Here is a 17,682-nt window from a genome sequence, read left to right as displayed (position 1 = left end):
AGGGAATTACCCTCTTCCTTCCTTTCCATACGTTTTTCCATGGTTCGGGCTCTGCATACAAGAGATGTTCAATGCATCACTGGTGACCTGCTGTGACCTTTCGGGAAGTGACTTCCAGCCCCTCTACTCCCTCCCTGAACAACTGCCCGTGGACTTTGGTGCCCTGGTCCTTCTGATCTCTGTTAATGGCCTCATAAACATATCTTTAATTAGTCCAAGGTTCAGGACAACTTGCCCCATTTTATAAGCAGGATGAATCCATTTACAATATCCATTTGTTCGCGAGAGGTAGTGAGGTAGCATTGCCCATGGGTTTTCTTCTTTATGATAGTCCCTACATTGGTTTTACTCTTTTCTTTTTACCTTTTTTTTTCTGTTTATTTATGTATTTATTTTTTGCTTTTTAGGGCCACACCCGTGGCATAAATAAATTCCCAGGCTAGGGGTCGAGTCGGAGGTCGAATCGGAGCTACAGCTGCCAGCCTACACCACAGCCACAGCAACGCAGGCTCCAAGCCATGTCTGCGAGTTACGCCACAACTCATGGCAATGCTGGATCCTTAACCCACTGAGCGAGGCCAGGGATAGAACCCGATCATAGATATGAGTTGGGTTTGCTAACCACTGAGCCACGATGGGAACTCCTGGTTTTAATCTTTTCTATTCTTCTTCTTTTTTTTTTTTTTTCTCTAGCACTTCTTTTCCTCCTTCCTGCTTCTCTGATGGACCCTTTGACCTTCATCTCCTCTGTTTCCTCCTTTTGTAGAACCAGTGTCCACAGCAGGATCCTAGACTCTCTGCAGACTTGACGCTGCCGTCGTCTCCATCATGGCTGGTCAGCAGTTTACCAACAAGCTTCAGGAGGAGGTGATCTGCCCCATCTGCATGGATATCCTGCAGGACCCTGCTACCATCGACTGTGGGCACAGTTTCTGCCTCCAATGCATCATGCGGAGCAGGGAAGAATTGGACAGCGTTATTAAATGTCCCCTCTGCAACAAAATTGTGAAGAGGGACACGATAAGGCCCAACTGGCTGTTGGTGAATCTGGTGGAGAAAATCCAAGCTATGGATCCCTCCGAGGAACAGCCAGAAGTGAAAGAGCTGAAATGTCCGAAGCACGGGGAGAGGTTTCATTACTTCTGTGAGTCCGATGGGAATGTCCTCTGCGTGGTGTGTTGTGGATCCAAGGACCACAAATTCCACAACACAATTTTGCTAGAAGAAGCTGCCCAGAGTTTTCAGGTAGGCATTTGGGGGTCCCTTCCCTGTCCCCCCACCACAGACCAGGAGTTCAGTGAGGGCCTGGAAACCATCACCTCCTGCCTCTGGTTTGTACCGCATTGCTGCCATCTTGGCACTTGAGCAGACACTTCAGGGTCAGGTCCTGTAGGTTCAAAGGTCTGTGTGTGAAGAGCTGATGCCTGTTGAAATCAAGGGGTAATGGAGAATGGAAAGAACGCGTGATTTTGAGACAGAAGGTGTGGGTCCAGATTCAGACTCCTGAATTTACTGTGTGACCTTCAAGGAATTCCTTTACCTCTCTGTGCTTCGCCTTTCAAATGGGACAAACAAAATGTATTTTTAAAGAATTGTTGGTATGGGAGTTCCCATCATGGCTCAGTGGTTAACGAATCCGACTAGGAACCATGAGGTTGCAGGTTCAATCCCTGGCCTTGCTCAGTGGGTTAAGGTTCCGGCGTTGCCGTGAGCTGTGGTGTAGGTTGCAGACTCGGCTCGGATCCTGCGTTGGGTGGCTGTGGCGTAGGCTTGGCAGCTACAGCTCCGATTAGACTCCCAACCTGGGAACCTCCATATGCCGCGGGTGCCGCCCTAGAAAAGGCAAAAAGACAAAAAAAAGGAATTGTTGGTATGGCAAATGAGAGGTTTGTGGAAATGCTTCAGTAATCCCAAAGCACATCCAAATATTAGTCATTAATATATTAGTTATAATTTACTAGCACATTCCTTTCTAGTGCATCACTTAGGCTCTGACACTGCACCCCAGCCCCCAGTTTGAACAGCAAAGGCGGCTCTATTAATCATTATACAAGGATAGAGTTCCCATTGCGGCTCAGTGGTTAATGAATCTGACTAGCATCCATGAGGACGCAGGTTCAATCTGGCCTTGCTCAATGGGTTAAGGATCCGGCATTGGCGTGAGCTGTGGTGTAAGTCGCAGATGTGGTTTGGATCCTGTGTTACTGTGGCTGTGGTATAGGCCGGCGGCTACAGCTCCAATTCGACCCCTAGCCTGGGAACCTCCATATGCTGCAGGTGCAGCCTTAAAAAGCAAAAAAAAAAAAAATCATTACACAAGGATGCACCCACCCTCCAGGGAGATCAGAGGGTGTCATGAGGCCAAGAAAACTCCAGGAATTGCCAAGATAACTCTCTCCCCACAGGGGCAGATTCAATCACAGGTGGAGGCCCTGCTGCAAAAGGAGAGGGCGATCATTCAAATGAAGTTACAAGGTGACCAGAGGATCACTGCCTTGATGGTAAGAAAAAAACCCAGGAGTTTCTGTCATGGCTCAGTGGAAATGAATCTGACTAGAATCCATGAGGATATGGATTCAATCCCTGACCTCGCTCAGTGGGTTAGAAATCTGGTGTTGCCATGAGCTGTGGTGTGGGTCACAGATGCAGCTCGGATCCTGCATTGCTGTGGCTGTGGTGTAGACTGGCAGCTCCAGCTCCGATTTGACCCCTAGCCTGGGAACCTCCATATGCTGTGGGTGCAGCCCCCAAAAGACAAAAAAGACAAAAAATTTTTAAAAAGAAAATGAAGACATTGTAAACCCACCTAATTATCTTTACTTGTGTTGTGTGTGTGTGTGTGTGTGTGTGCACACGCACGTGCAGAGGGGAAAAAAATCTGTGTGAAAACCGATTATAAACTGAAAAGGCTTCTGGAAATGTGAGTACTAGATACCGAAGTATTAAGTGTTAGATATGTAGGTGCTATCAGACAAGAAACATAAACAAGTAACCCCAAACAAAAATGAAGCACATAGTAAGTGCTTTAAAAAATGCTGTTCCTGGGGAGTTCCTGTTGTGGCTCAGTGGTTAACGAATCCAACTAGGAACCATGAGGTTGTGGGTTCGATCCCTGGCCTCGATCACTGGGTTAAGGATCCGGCATTGCCATGAGCTGTGGTGTGGGTCGCAGACGCAATCGGATCCTGTGTTGCTGTGGCTCTGGCGTAGGCCGGTGGCTACAGTTCTGATTGGACCCCTAGCCTGGGAACCTCCATATGCCGAGGGAGTGGCCCTAGAAAAGGCAAAAAGACAAAAAAAAAATGTTGTTCTCTTCTCCTTTCCTTTTCTCCAGGTCTGTCACCCTGCTCAGGATAAACTTAATACAATGGAAACTTTGAGTAAAATGGGCTAGAAGGAGCTTTGAGGCCACCCTCGCATCTTCTGAGTGTCCGTTTTCCTTGCCCCCAGGCCCAGATCGAACAGGAGAAGCAAAAGATCAGCACGGTATTCGAACAGCTGCTTCAGGCGTTGAAGGAGGAGAAGAACTTCCTCCTGTCTCGGATCAACTGGCTGGATCAGGAGATGGCCAAGGACAGGAACTCCTACCTTGCTTCCGCCGAGGCGCAGCTGCAGTCTCTCAGGAAGCTTAAGGATTCCCTGAAGGCCAGGCAGCATCTGCCGCCCAGAGAGATGCTCCAGGTAAGAGTTCCTAGGGGGCCAAGTTGTAAGGAGCTAGCGTCCCTCCCTAGTCACAGCTCAGCGCACTGACCACCTGGCACAATACCAGAGACGGCCACCACTCTCCTGCCCCAGGCCCCATGCTGCCCAGGACAAGGATGGTGTGAGCCACGGTGTGATTTAGATGCATAATGCACACCATGTATGTCATTTAGAAATATAACAGGATGGAGTTCCCGTCGTGGCTCAGTGGTTAATGGATCCGACTAGGAACCATGAGGTTTCGGGTTCCATCCCTGGCCTTGCTCAGTGGGCTAAGGATCCAGCGTTGCCGTGAGCTGTGGTGTAGGTCGCAGATGCACCTCTGATCTTGCGTTGCTGTGGCTCTGGCGTAGGCTGGCGGCTACAGCTCCCACTGGACCCCTAGCCTGGGAACCTCCATATACTGAAGAAGCAGCCCAAGAAATGGCAGAAAGACCAAAAAAGAAAAAAGAAATATAACGGGAACATGTGTATAATTCAGAATTATATTACACATATGCAATTTAAACTCTTTTTCTAGTAGCCACATTAAAAAGATAACAAGAAAAATAATTTGAACACCATATTTTATTTAACCCAATATATCCAAAATATTCTCGTTTCAATCTGTTAACCAGTATTCTTAAAGTATTCAGGAAATATTTTATAAACCTCCCCCCTTTAAAAAAATTGAGTCAGTGTGGCTCAGTGGGTTAAGTCCCTGACTAGCATCCATGAGGATGTAGGTTCGATCCCTGGCCTCACCCAGTGGGTTAAGGATCCATTGTTGCCGCAAGCTGTGACATCACAGATGTGGTTCTTATATCCTGTGTTGCCGTGGCTGTGGCTGGCAGCTGCAGCTCTGACTGGACCCTAGCCTGGGAACTTCCATATGTGGCTGGTGTGACCATAAAAAGAAAAATAAATAAATAAAAACAAAAATTGAGTCTTTGAAACCTGGTATATGTTTGGCAGATCTTAACTCAGACAGCAAATTTTTAATGGTTGAAATAAAATGTAATCTGACCAAATATAGGTGTGTTTAATGAAAACAAATATTTTTACACAATGTCTGTTTTTTAATTTAAATATAGGATTAGCGAAACTTCAATAAAATTAAAAATTTTGTTCCTCATCATACCAGCTACATTTCAAGTGTTCAGTAGCCACGTGTGGCTGGTGGCTACCATATTGGACAGTGTGGGTTTAGCAGATGCACAAAATAAGCTGAGGTCCCTCCTGAATCCATCTCCCATTCCCACCAGTTCAGACATCCTTTTTTTTTTCTTTCAAAAAAGACGATGCAAAGCCATTCCAGCCCTTGTCTTGTCCCCCCTCTCCTGTCTCTGGTTTAGTCTCAGAGACAAAATGTATGTTCCAGTAACTCAGTGAATTCCCCTCGAGGTCTATTATCCCCCTTATCAGATGCTCCTTGGAAGAACCTTTATGGAGGGTGGGAAGGGAGGGGTGTTCTCATTCCACCTGCTCTACCCCACCCCCACCCTCACCCCCACCCCCAGCAGGGTCTACACCTCCTCCTGGGCTCCCGTGAATCAGCCCTGTGCTGAAGCTGTCTGTCTGTTTCTCTTTCTCTTCTAGGACATCAAATCTGTCTTGAGCAGGTATGACGGGCCACCCCAAATGCATTTTGCCTACTGACTCCTTCATCTTACAATGCTCCACATATATTCAAACACACCCATCATTCCTCCCTCCCAAATTCCTGCCTACTCTACCTGCAGTCAGGAACTTGGGCTGCAGAGGGAAAAAGCCCAAGCCGAGAGTGTGAGCTTGTTGGCTGGTTCCTAAAGAGAAGAGCTGTTTTCTTCAGGTTCCTCTTTCTTCATCGCAGATTCTCCTATTTCCTCCCACCTCCTGCGTGACCCCCTGCTCCAATTGATGGCTCCTGGGTTCCCTGCCCATCTCCCTGCCCCCTTCTTCTCTGCTTCTCTCTGGCTTCATGTCCCATCTGCAGTTCCATGTCCCCCTGTGCCCTACCTCACCCTGGCCCCATGTCCCTGGCCCTGGCCTCCTGACTTCCAGCTCACTGTCCTTTGATTTCCTGCCCCACCCCCAAGACTCCATCACTGCATCCTCATCTCCATGTCACAGCACCCCCTCCCCTGCACCCCATCCCCTGATCCCCACATCTAGTTTAACCATATCTTCTTAGGAGCGCAGGATTTAAATTTCTCAGCCCACCTCCTGTTTCAGTGGACCTGGAGAAAAAACTCAACGAAATCAAATTACGGCATGAATCCCTTATAGAGAGCCTAAAGAAATTCCAAGGTAAGGAAGAGGCTGTCACCTTCTCAGTTCTAGAGGATTCTTCCTCCATCCCCCCAAGGAAATGGGGCGGGAACTCAGCCATGACGGTGGTGATCACAGGACCTTTCCAATGCCAGGCTCTCTGCTGACCCGTGGCATATGGAGGTCCCCAGGCTAGAGGTTGAATTGGAACTGTAGCCCCTGGCCTACACCACAGCCACAGCAACGCCAGATCCAAACTGCATCTGCGACCTACACCACAGCTCATGGCAACGCTGGATCCTTAACCCAGTGAGTAAGGCCAGGGATCGAACCCGCATCCTCATGAATGCTAGTTGGGTTTATTACCACTGAGCCACAAAGGGAACTCCCTTCCCTGCATTTCTTACACTCTGTCTTCATCATGTATTGATTGTCTGCCTCCCTGACTCCTGTGAAAGCCCCAAGAGGTCCCCTTGCTCAGCACAATGACTGTCAGGAAGTTGGTGCTCGGTTGTCCCAGGGTCCTCAGGCAGAGACTGTGGGACCTCCAGCAAGTCGCTTTCACTGCTCTGGGTCACACTGGAGCTGCGACTGTTCCTGACTACAGAAGAAGAGAAAATGGATTCAAAGTTAATGACATTCAGGAGTTTCCACTGTGGCTCAGTGGTTAACGAATCTGCCTGGCATCCGTGAGGACACACATTTGGTCCCTGGCCTTGCTCAGTGGGTTAACGATCCGGCATTGCCATGAGCTATGGTGTAGGTTGCAGACGAGGCTTGGATCCTGTGTTGCTATGGCTGTGGTGTAGGCCAGCAGCTACAGCTCCAATTTGACCCCTAGCCTGGGAACCTCCATATGCTGTGAGTGCAGCCCTGAACAAACCAACCAACAAACAAAAAGGCAATGACATTCTGGGGAAACTGCTCTTCCAGCCTTGCAGGGAGACAGACACCAGGCAGAGGTGGATGACTTGGGCATTAGATACTCAGTTAGATGTTTTCAGAAACTTGTCTGGGTTTGTGACCAGGAAGGCGCTTAGATGTTTTTGTAAGAGTCCCCTTCATTGCAAAGGCTGTGCTTGTCTAAGCCAGGGGTAAAGACAGCTGGATGGAGTTTTCTTGCTGGAAATGTCACAAGAGCCCCCCAGCCATTCACACACACCCCCCTCCCATGTGCCTTTGGAAGAAGAGGACAAGGACAAGGCCCCAAGAACCCTGTCCATTCAGCCAGGAATCTTCGCTCACCAGACACAGACAAAGAACAGTGTTTCTGCTTGTAATTTTGTTGTTTTGAGCTTTTTTCCCCAGTAACTGCTCTGCTTTGTCTGGCTCTTCCATTCCACAGGATGTGATCGTATCTCGCACAACAATGTCACAGTCACTTCAGGTTTAAGAGAGTTTAGTTCTGAAGTTCCCGTAATGGTGCAGCAGAAACAAATCCGACTAGGAGCCATGAGGTTGCGGGTTTGATCCCTGGCCCCACTCAGTGGCTTAAGGATCCAGCATTGCTGTGAGCTGTGGTGTAGGTCACAGACGCAGCTCGGATCCCAAGTTGCTGTGGCTGTGGTGTAGGCTGGCAGCTGTAGCTCTGATTTGACCCCTGGCCTGGGAACCTCCATATGCTGCAGGTGCAGTCCTAAAAAGCAAATAAAATAAAGTAGTTTAGGTCCAGTTCAGAATTTCCAGGGATCCGCTACCTTTCCACTTCAGCACAGGCTGGATATGGGCAGGGAGGCGAGGGCTACGAAGACGCACTTTGTGGTGGAGATGAGCGTGGTCTGTTTTGTCTTACACGTGCACACGCACACACACACACACACACACATGATCCCCCAATTCCTACCCCCTGCCCCGGTGTGTGTGCAGGGAGCACTGGGTTAAGGATCCAGGGCCAAAGATCCCAGGCCCCGGGAACTTTCATATGCCTCGGGTGCAGTGGAAAATATAATTAACATTAATTCTGAAAATACAAGTAAAATGAGCTTTTATCAGTTTCTTTTTTTTTTGTCTTTTTGTCTCTTTGTTGTTGTTGTTGTTGTTGTTGTTGCTATTTCTTGGGCCGCTCCCGCGGCATATGGAGGTTCCCAGGCTAGGGGTCCAATCGGAGCTGTAGCCACCGGCCTACACCAGAGCCACAGCAACGCGGGATCCGAGCCTCGTCTGCAACCTACACCACAGCTCACGGCAACGCCGGATCGTTAACCCACTGAGCAAGGGCAGGGACCGAACCCGCAACCTCATGGTTCCTAGTCGAGTTCGTTAACCACTGCGCCACGACGGGAACTCCTATCAGTTTCTTTTTACTCTTTGTTAACGTGACTGCTAGAAAATGTTCAGTGCTATTTGTGGCTCGGAGTGTATCACTACGGGACAGTGTTGGGCTGGAGAGCCATTTTGGGAAGCAGAAGGGGCATCTCTCAGAGTTTCATACCTTCTTGGTCCACTGAGAAGATGAGAGACAAGTCCGACTCCCCACTCTGCAGAAGCATTTGAAATCAGTGCCCTGCTGGGTGGTTGTGGGTTCTTTGCTCAGCCTGTCTGAGCTCTCTCCATCTCATTCTGTTCTCTCTCCACAGACAAATGCCAGGCTGATGGCAAGAAAGATAAAAGCAGATTTCTCAAAGGCCTGGATAAGCACTATATAAAGAGCTGTAAGTGATGGTCGCTCCTGCCATTTGGGGAAAGTGAGAAAAGCCAAGGGGAAGAATTCTGTCACTCCAATTACATGAATGCCCAATATAGGTGATGCCCATTTCTCATCAATTGAGAAGAACAGGCACATGGATAGGTTTTATTATTTTGAACTCAGGTAACTCACAAAACAATGACCAATCCCCACATTTAGAAGTAATTCAAATGGAATTCCTGTCGTGGCTCAGCAGTAATGAGCCTGACTAGTATCCAAGAGGATGTGGGTTTGATCCCTGGCCTTGCTCAGTGGGTTAAGGATCCGGGGTTGCCATGAGCTGTAGTGTAGGTCACAGATTCGCCTCAGATCCTAAGTTGCTGTGGCTGTGGCTGTGGCTGTGGCCAGCAGCTAAAGCTCCGACGTGACCCCAGCCTGGGAACTTCCATATGCCGTGGGTGCAGCCAAAAAAAAAAGTATCCAAAAATAATAGAAAATTTTATATTTATTTCTTCATGCCTCTGAGTAAGGGAGGAAAAGGTAAGACAAAGAGAAGATAAAAGCAGCTCAGTCTCTGTAGTATTCGCTGCCCCCAGCCATAGGCTGGGTTTCTGGTTGTAAGGCTGGGACAGCTCGGGGGATGGAGCCCCACTGTAACAGCAGCCGAGGCCGAAGTCATCAGAGATGGCTCTGCCCCACGAGAGGTAACACTAGAAGTACCCTTTCTTAAAGGCCCACGTGTGCTAAGCACCCCACAGCTAACAGTTCAAAAATCCCACAGCTCTTCTCCAAGGATGCGTATCATTATCAGCAATTTACAGTAAGTTCCCTGCCACTCCAGGGAGCTGCGCTAAGTTGCCCAAGTCATGTGACTACTAATTGAAAAAGACAATCTTGGAACACATTTTGCCAACACCAGAAACCACATAATGCCTTCCAAAGCCAGGGAGCCTGGTCCTCTTCCTCCCCCAGTTCTCCATGACAGGAGCTATTGGTGTTTGCAGAGGTTAAGTCCCCACTGTGCTCTCTGCCTGGTGTGCTGTGGAGTGTGTCCCGTCCTAGGCCCCCGGAAACACTCTAGGCCAGTAGGGAATGGCCTCCCCCCACCGCCCACCCTCTGCCATTACTAGGACCATCTGAATGGTTCCCACACTTCCCCATGGGTGGGGACGGGGGGGGGGGGCAGTCTCCACTGAGAACCACTGATGCGTGTTCTTATTGATGGTGGCAGGGTGTTTGGTTTTGGATTTTGCAAGTTTCTGTTTATCGAGACCAAAGTTGGTTTTCTCTCCCCCATTCCTAGGGTGCCTGTTAGAGAAAAGCAATCCTACACCGATGGCAACCTTGGAGCCTGAGTTAAGCCCTTCAGGTAGGAGCCCAGCCTCTGAGCACTGGTGGCTTCGGGTGGTGCAGTCAGGAAAGCTCGGAGTCTCCAGGGAGTCCAAACGCCCAGAGGGGAATGCACTGAACTGGCGCCGCATAGGAAGGATGGTGAGCAGACTGTACAAGGACTTCCCAACACACAGCATCACCCTCCCTGACTAGAGTAAGATGGGGATGAAGAGCTGCTCTCAGTTCCAGCCTGGGTTGGAGGGGTATAGGGACAGAGCAGAAAAAGGGGTTTAGAGGGAGTTCCCATTGTAGCTCAGCAGAAACAAACCTGACTAGTATCCATGAGGATGCGGATTCAATCCCTGGCCTCCATCAGTGGGTTAAGGATCCCGCATTGCTGTGAGCTGTGGTGTAGGTCTCAGATTCGGCTTGGATCTGGCATTGCTATGGCTGTGATGTAGGCAGCTCTGATTCGACCCCAAATGCCGCAGATGCGGCCCTAAAAAGAAATAAAAAGAAAAGAGGGACTTAGACTGTTAAGAGGGCCTGGGAGTTGGGAGAGGAAGAAGGGCAGTGGAGTTGAATGTTCTTGAAGGTTTCAGATGCTAAGAGCTAGGACAGCATGGGCATATGGGGATGGAGATAGCAGGCGTTTCATCCATCTCCCCTCCCCCTTCCCAGAGTGGGACACCCCCCACCCCAGGAAATACTGTGCCATTCAATCAGTTTACCCCTAACTTGTTCGGGTGTACTTTTGTTACCAAACCAGGTTTGTTTGCCTGATGCACAGCAAGCCAAATACTGAGATGCTGAGGTTTGAAGCAGAGAAGGTTTATTCACAAAGCCGCCAAGGGAGGAGGTGGGAGACCTACCTCCTTGAAGGAAAGAGTCTCGATTATCTTCCGAGATAATGAAACAAGGTGGCCTGAGGCATGGGAAAGGCGGAGTCCCCTTCCCCTCTGTTTGGGCAGGTGGATCCAGGTTACAGTCTTCTTTGTGGGATACACTTTCAAAAATGAAGCTGCTTAGCATAATCTGAGGGTATCATTTTTGACCCTCTGATGCGAAAAAGTTGTTCATCAGACTCCTGCACAAGCCCAGTTTTAGCACTGCTGATCCCAACCTGCCTTAGCCAGCCGGAACGGGACAAGAGCTGACACCAAGTTCCTAAAAAGCAACTTAAGCCCCCACTACCAAAGTAACCCATATGTCAGGAGTTCCCAACGTGGCTCAGTAGAAACGAATCTGACTAGCATCCAAGAGGATGCAGGTTCGATCTCTGACCTTGCCCGGTGGGTTAAGGATCCAGTGTTGCTGTGAGCTGTGGCATAGGTTGCAACTTCGGCTTGGATCCCACGTTGGTGTTGGGTGGCTGTGGTGCAGGCCAGCAGCTGTAGCTCTGATTTGACCCCCAGTCTGAGAACCTCTATATATGCCTTGGGAGCGGCCTTAAAAAGACCAAAAAAGTGACCCATATGTCAGAAGTTTGATCTATCGCTGGTTAATACCTCGTGATATATTACATAGGCTACATGAAGCTTGGAGAGTATGCAATTAAAGAGAGGGAAAAGATAACTAAAATGAACTTAATAAGTAAAGGCAGTTTACATGCAGAGGGATTTTAACAAGCTGTACCCTTAAACATTGTTCTGTAAGACAAGCTCAAAAATTTCTGTTAGTCCGTGGCTTCAGGCCATGGACAATGATTGCTGCCTTGCTCCCATCGACATCTTTTTTTCCTCTCCTTCTCCTTAAAGATGATGGAAACGCTAAACCACTACTTCCAAAGCTCAAACTATCACCTTCACTGCCCAACCTGTTCCGGAGCCAAAGCCGGGCCTCTATTGCCTCATTTGTTTTCTATTCAAACGAAGACAGCTCTGAAGACCCGGGAAGCCCTGGAGCTGCGTGGACTGAAGAGCTCAAGGCGGCGCTGAGTGAGTGGCTGAGAGCAATCAAGAGTGCCTGACTGCGTGGAGTGGGGCTGAGGGAATGGAAGGGGGGAGAGAGGCCCCGGGCTACTGAGAACAGAGACGATGATGGTGGTGACACTTGGAGAAGGGAGCGGGTGTTCTTGAGCAGAAAAAGGGCAATCGGGCAGCGTCAGCGCTTGGCTTCTGCTTATTGCTTTGGCTCTGGTGTCCCCTTGTGGATGAAGAGTGTCACTACAGTTGATTGCTCAGGTCTTTTTTTTTTTTTTAATGTAAATTATTTACCTAGGCATCAGTTCAGTCAGATTGGAATCTAAGAGACCAGTAAGAACTGCTTAGGTTACAATCTACCTTACTCATCCCCATGTGCCTAGACACTCTTTCTCCTCTTCCCCACATTCCCACATCCTCCATCCCTCCCAATCCCCACCCTCCTTCCAGCAAGGGAAAACTAAGTAATATTACAGTATAAGGGTGTGAGATTAGATAGCAAATCAGAAGATACCATGAGTCTCTCGTTCCTAAGTCCGTGGCAAAGTCTGGAACCACGGCTATTCAAGCCATTGCGGGGGGGGGGAGGGGTGGGGGGTGGATGGAGGACTTCTGGCCTTGATAACCTATAACTCAATGATAACTCAATGTCCAAATTCAATGAAAATTGTGCCTGTGTGGTGAGATGAGGGCTAACTTTCTCCCTCCGTGCCCCACCCCTCCATCCATCCCTGTCTTTGAGGGGCTGCACTTTAGAAAATTACTCCAGCACAGTCTGAGCCTTGACATCTTTTATATAAGTTCAGATCTTGTTCTGGATATGAGGACCACAGGAGATGGGGAAGGAAGAGGAAATAGTCTTGCTTTGGGTGTAGAAATGATGCCTTGTGACCAGCAGTGGAGAGCACCCACAGAGCAGCACATGGTGAAATTTAAGGATTAACTTCAAGGAGGGGGAAGGGGCTAGGACTTCTCTGGGGACAAAGAGGACCTTGACTTTGAAGAGAAAGTCATCCTCAGGGGAAACTAAGAGGTAGGGGTCTGGAGGACTTGACCTGGGGCTAGCACCCCGGAAAGAGGCTACCACCCTCCTCATCTTCCCCGCAGCCCCAGTGACCCTGGATGCGGCCTCGGCTCACCCGGACCTCATCATTTCCCAGGATCTGAAGACAGTGACGCTGGACCCTGTTCCTCAAAGTCGCTGTGCTGAACCCACTGACCCTGCTCGCTTCCATCCATTCCGCTGTGTTCTGGGCTTGCCAGGCCTCTCCTCGGGCTGCCAGACCTGGGAGGCGGAGCTTGAAGGGCCTGAAGGCGGGGGCTGCTTGGTGGGCGTGGCCTCGGAGCTGGTAACGCGGAGGGGCCCCCTGATGATCGAACCCTTGGCTGGCTTCTGGGTGCTGCGCATTGTGGGTTTCGACTGCCAGGCGCTCACCGAGGGTGGCACCCGGGAGGAACTCTCAGTCCGTCCCAGGAAAGTGGGGGTCCACGTGAATCACGAGGGCGGAGAAGTCGTCTTCTACGACTCCATCACAAGCAGCCGCATCTACACCTTCCACACCTCCTTTCCAGGGCAGGTCTTACCCTTTTTCCGGCTTCTTTTTCCGGGCACCCAGATCACCTTGAGTCCCTAGAGTTCTTTTGCCTTCCTCTCGGTCTCCTCCCCGTTACCCCCTCACTTTGGGATGCGCTGTAGCTGGTATGTAGGGTTGAAGCTAGACTTCCAGGAGCCCTTTGCACACTTCATGCTCCCTAATCCAGGCCTGTTGCCTCTGATCCCGCTTTAAATTTTCCTTTGGTCTTTCAGTCCCCCTTTCCCCCCAACATGCCTAGGTTGAAAAGAAAGTTTCAAATACAGGACAAAACTCCACACAAGACTATTTATTGTAGCACTTTTGTAACAGGACAAGACTGCAAACAACTCAAATGTAAGTCACTAGGGGGTGGTTGAAAACTGCACAGAGAAAGCATCCAGCTGCATCCTGGTTGAGATGCAGATACAGGGGACGGGACAACTGACTTTGGGGCAGCTGTCTCCTCCTCCACTTCATTCCCAGAAGCTCCTGGGTGTGTGTATGGGCTTGGCCCATCTGGGCATTATCCTGGGATCTGAAAAACGGGATGCCGATGGCCAAAAACCATGGAAAGATGCTCGACATCACTAATTATTAGAGAAATGCAAGTCAAAGCTACAATGAGATACCACCTCACACCAGTCAGAGTGGCCATCATCAAAAAGTCTACAAACAATAAATGCTGGAGAAAAGGGGACCCTTTACACTGTTGGTGGGAATGTAAACTGGTGCATCTACTATGAATAGCAGTATGGAGGTTCCTTAAAGAAACAAACTATAAAACTACCAAATGATCCTGCAATCCCACTCCTGGCATATATCCGGCGAAAAAAACATCATGCTGGACCATGGATATTGTCTCCCCAGGCAGTTCAGCCTGGCCTGCCCTCTTGCCTTCTACCCACTTTGCAAATGAAGACTCTCTATGTATTATTACAGGATGATGTCTAGGACATAAGTGAAAAAAGCAAGGTAGACAGCAGTGCCCACAGTATGCTACATTTTACCTAAGAAAAGGGAAATGTACATATACCTTTTTTGCCTATACTTATTTTTTAAGTAGGAGGATAAACCAAAACCTAATAAAAACAGTTACCGAAGGGGAGAAAGGAAAACCGGGTGGAAGGAATGAGAGTCTTTTATTTTTTATCTTTTTTTGCTTTTTTTGAGGGGGGGGGCACACCCCTGTAAGTTCCCAGGCTAGAGGTCTAATCAGAGCGGATGTGAGCCGCATCTGCCACAGCTCAAGGCAATGCTGGATCCTTAAACCACTGAGCGAGGCCAGGGATCAAATCCACATCCTCATGGATCCTAGCCAGGTTCTTTAACTGCTGAGCTGTGAAGGGAACTCCTAATCTTTTCTACATGTACCTTGTTTTGTATATTTGGCTTTGGAATCATGTAAATATTTTTATATTGTTATCAAACAAAATTAAATTAAGAGAAGAAAAAAATGAAATGGTATATGTAGTTGGTAGCTTAAACACTCTGTAGCTGGGAACTCCTTAGAGAAAATTTATTTTAGGTGACTTTAAAATGCAATAATTTTGCTGTATATCCTCAGTTGGATATAGCTTAATGACAAAAAGAACTGCAAATAGAACTTAAATATTTAAGTTATCATCTTGGTGATAATAATATTTTTGTGGTTATTCCAAATCTATTATGTATTTTATGTACAAGTACTTATATACACATACATAGTAGGATAAAGAAAAGAAGCAATTACACCAATATTATCAGGAACCAAGATTTTCAACCTAAAATATTAGATTTTTCTCTTATGCCTATGACATAAAAGAAGAGAAAAACATAGTGACCCCAGGAGTTCCTTAGTGGTGTAACAGGTCACTGCTGTGGCTCAGGTCACTGCTGTGGTGTGGATTCGATTCCTGGCCCTAGGACTTCCATATCCTGCAGGAGTGGAAAAAAAAGAAAAGATAAGGAAAGAAAGGAAATATACAAGATGACCCTTGTCACACCAGATTGTGAGAAAGGTACTGGGGTCATGTCAAAAATGACTCAGCATTTGGAGTTCCTGTTGTGGCTCAGTGGTAATGAACCCAACTGGTAACCACGAGGCCACAGGTTTGATCCCTGGCCCCACTTGGTGGGTTAATGATCATACATTGTACTTGCTGTGTAGGTCACAGACATAGCTCGAATCTGGTGTTGCTCTGGCTGTGGTGTAGGCCTGGCCTGGGAACTTCCATATGCTTCAGGTATGGCCCTTAAAAAAAAAAGACTCTGGAGCCAATTTGAAGGGAAAGATGGGATGTTTTTAGCATGAATAAGGATAATAACTACAACTGATTGAAACATCACATATGCAAAAAATGCTATCAGTTCCTTATGATAATTAAAAAATAAACTCATTGATCATTTTTGAATGATGCTAGGAACCCATACAACTTTCTGAACACTGGTAAATACTCAGTTTTTATGCTACCATTCTTATACAAATGTATCTAATATTTTTAGATATTAGGACAGTTCTTTATTACAAACTCCAGCTAAGAAATTAAGAAAGGATGGAAGAGAATCATTCATTTGTAACACCTAACGAAATAATGGACCCAGGCAATAACCATCAACAGCTGCTAGAAACATTGTGTGAAAAGCTGATGGGGAATCTAAGAAAGATGAATCAGGCTGAACAACACCCAAACCCACTGATCAGTCCTAGTATCATAAAAAGAGAGACAATCGAACATTATATGACCACCAATGTAATACAACAGGAAGTAACAATTTGATGTATACTTGCCAAAAATGATGAACCTAACTAAAATCCATCAGAGTTCTGGATCTATCAGAATCACTTTAAGAAGGAATGCTACAGAGATGCAGTCAGCAAATCCCAGTTTGGGAAAATTCAAAGGACAAATGACCAGTTTTCTTCATCAAAGTAATTTCCAGGAGTTCCCGTCGTGGCACAGCAGAAACGAATCCGACTAGGAACCACGAGGTTGTGGGTTCGATCCCTGGCCTCGCTCAGTGGGTTAAGGATCCGGCGTCGCCATGAGCTGTGGTGTAGGTCGCAGACGAGCCTCGGATCTGGTGCTGCTTGTGGCTCTGGAGTAGGCCAGCAGCTGTAGCTCCGACTGGACCCCTAGCCTGGGAACCTCCATATGCCGTAGGTGGGGCCCTAAAAAGACAAAAAAAAAAAAAGAAAAAGAAAGAAATTTCCAGAAGAAAAAGGGGGAGGGGTGTAGAAAGGGAAACCATAGATTAAAAGAAACTTAAAGGACATATCAACCAAATGCAGGGGTGGACTTGTATGCATCCTGGTTTGAACAGATTAATTGTAATCTAATTTTTAATACATGAGACAGAAATTTGAACATGGACCCTACATTGTGCATTTTAAAGATGTGAAAATTGTACTGTGAAAAAAGGTTTGGGGGAGTTCCCATCGTGGCTTAGTGGTTAAGGAAACTGACTAGCATCCATGAGGATGTGGGTTTGATCCTTGACCTCGATCAGTGGGTTAAGGACTAGCCTGATAACTTCCACATGCTGCGGGTGTGGCCCTTAAAAAAAAAAAGGTTTTGGTCATACTGAAGTTTTATCAATAAAATAAATATGTCTGGGATTTGCTTAAAAACAACACACTGGGAAAGGGGGGGAGGACGAGTGGGAAGTAACTGATGAAACAAAATCCGTCATGAATTGATCATTGCCAAAGGGGGTGGTGGGTGCACAAGAGGGCATCATAGTATTTTCTCTACTTCATGAACGGTCGAACTTTTCATGGACGGTCGAACTTTTCCGTAATAAAAAAGTTGACACTTGGAGTTTCCGTCGTGTCACAGTGGAAATGAATCTGAAAGGAACCATGAGGTTTCGGGTTCGATCCCTGGCCTTGCTCAGTGGGTTGAGGATCTGGCGATGCCCTGAGTTGTAGTGTAGGTCGCAGAGGCAGCTCGGATCTGGCGTTGCTGTGGGCTGTGATGTAGGCCAGAGGCTACAGCTCCGATTGGACACCTAGCCTGGGAACTTCCATATGCGGCCCCAAAAAGACAAAAAAAAAAAAGTTGACACCTAAAAATTTTTTTAAAGACATCCTCTCAGCGGGGTCTCCAACGGTCCATATTTGAGAGTGAACCTAACTCAGAACCCAAATACCCTTTCAAAGTTGTGGAAAGATTCTGCTGCCCCCCCCCCCCCCAGACTGGTTTAGCCTGGAGTGGGAGAGGGTGTAGCTTCCCTTTCAAAGACGAATCCGTCTGCCTTTTCTACTTCCTCATAATCAGAAACTAAAATTAATCTGGGACCAGAGGTACCCTCCTCTCTA

At 47.8% G+C, this 17,682-nt stretch overlaps 1 protein-coding gene across 1 annotated transcript; it reads left to right on the top strand.

Moving 5' to 3' along the window:
• Positions 1 to 270: 270 nt before the first annotated feature.
• Positions 271 to 13,681, top strand: TRIM31 (tripartite motif containing 31). The gene is made up of 10 exons (XM_047797751.1): positions 271 to 296; positions 767 to 1,245; positions 2,406 to 2,501; positions 3,451 to 3,681; positions 5,281 to 5,303; positions 5,855 to 5,970; positions 8,508 to 8,582; positions 9,861 to 9,926; positions 11,647 to 11,826; positions 12,919 to 13,681. Exons 2-10 carry the CDS (start codon positions 829 to 831, stop codon positions 13,443 to 13,445), a joined length of 1,731 nt encoding a protein of 576 aa, XP_047653707.1. The 5' UTR covers positions 271 to 296; positions 767 to 828; the 3' UTR covers positions 13,446 to 13,681.
• The last annotated feature ends 4,001 nt before the right edge of the window (positions 13,682 to 17,682 follow it).

Source organism: Phacochoerus africanus, chromosome 9, assembly GCF_016906955.1.
Source record: "Phacochoerus africanus isolate WHEZ1 chromosome 9, ROS_Pafr_v1, whole genome shotgun sequence".
In the NCBI taxonomy this organism is placed as follows: domain Eukaryota; kingdom Metazoa; phylum Chordata; class Mammalia; order Artiodactyla; family Suidae; genus Phacochoerus; species Phacochoerus africanus.
Note: the sequence above shows the minus strand (reverse complement) of the source record. Positions and strands in the feature narration are given on the sequence as shown.

Bases quoted from the DNA above. Each gene is read 5' to 3' on its own strand.
- TRIM31 (XM_047797751.1), top strand. From the start codon at position 829: ATGGCTGGTCAGCAGTTTACCAACAAGCTTCAGGAGGAGGTGATCTGC. The intron at 2,502-3,450 runs GTAAGAAAAAAA...CCTTGCCCCCAG, and splicing joins AGAGGATCACTGCCTTGATG to GCCCAGATCGAACAGGAGAA. The intron at 5,971-8,507 runs GTAAGGAAGAGG...CTCTCTCCACAG, and splicing joins GAGCCTAAAGAAATTCCAAG to ACAAATGCCAGGCTGATGGC.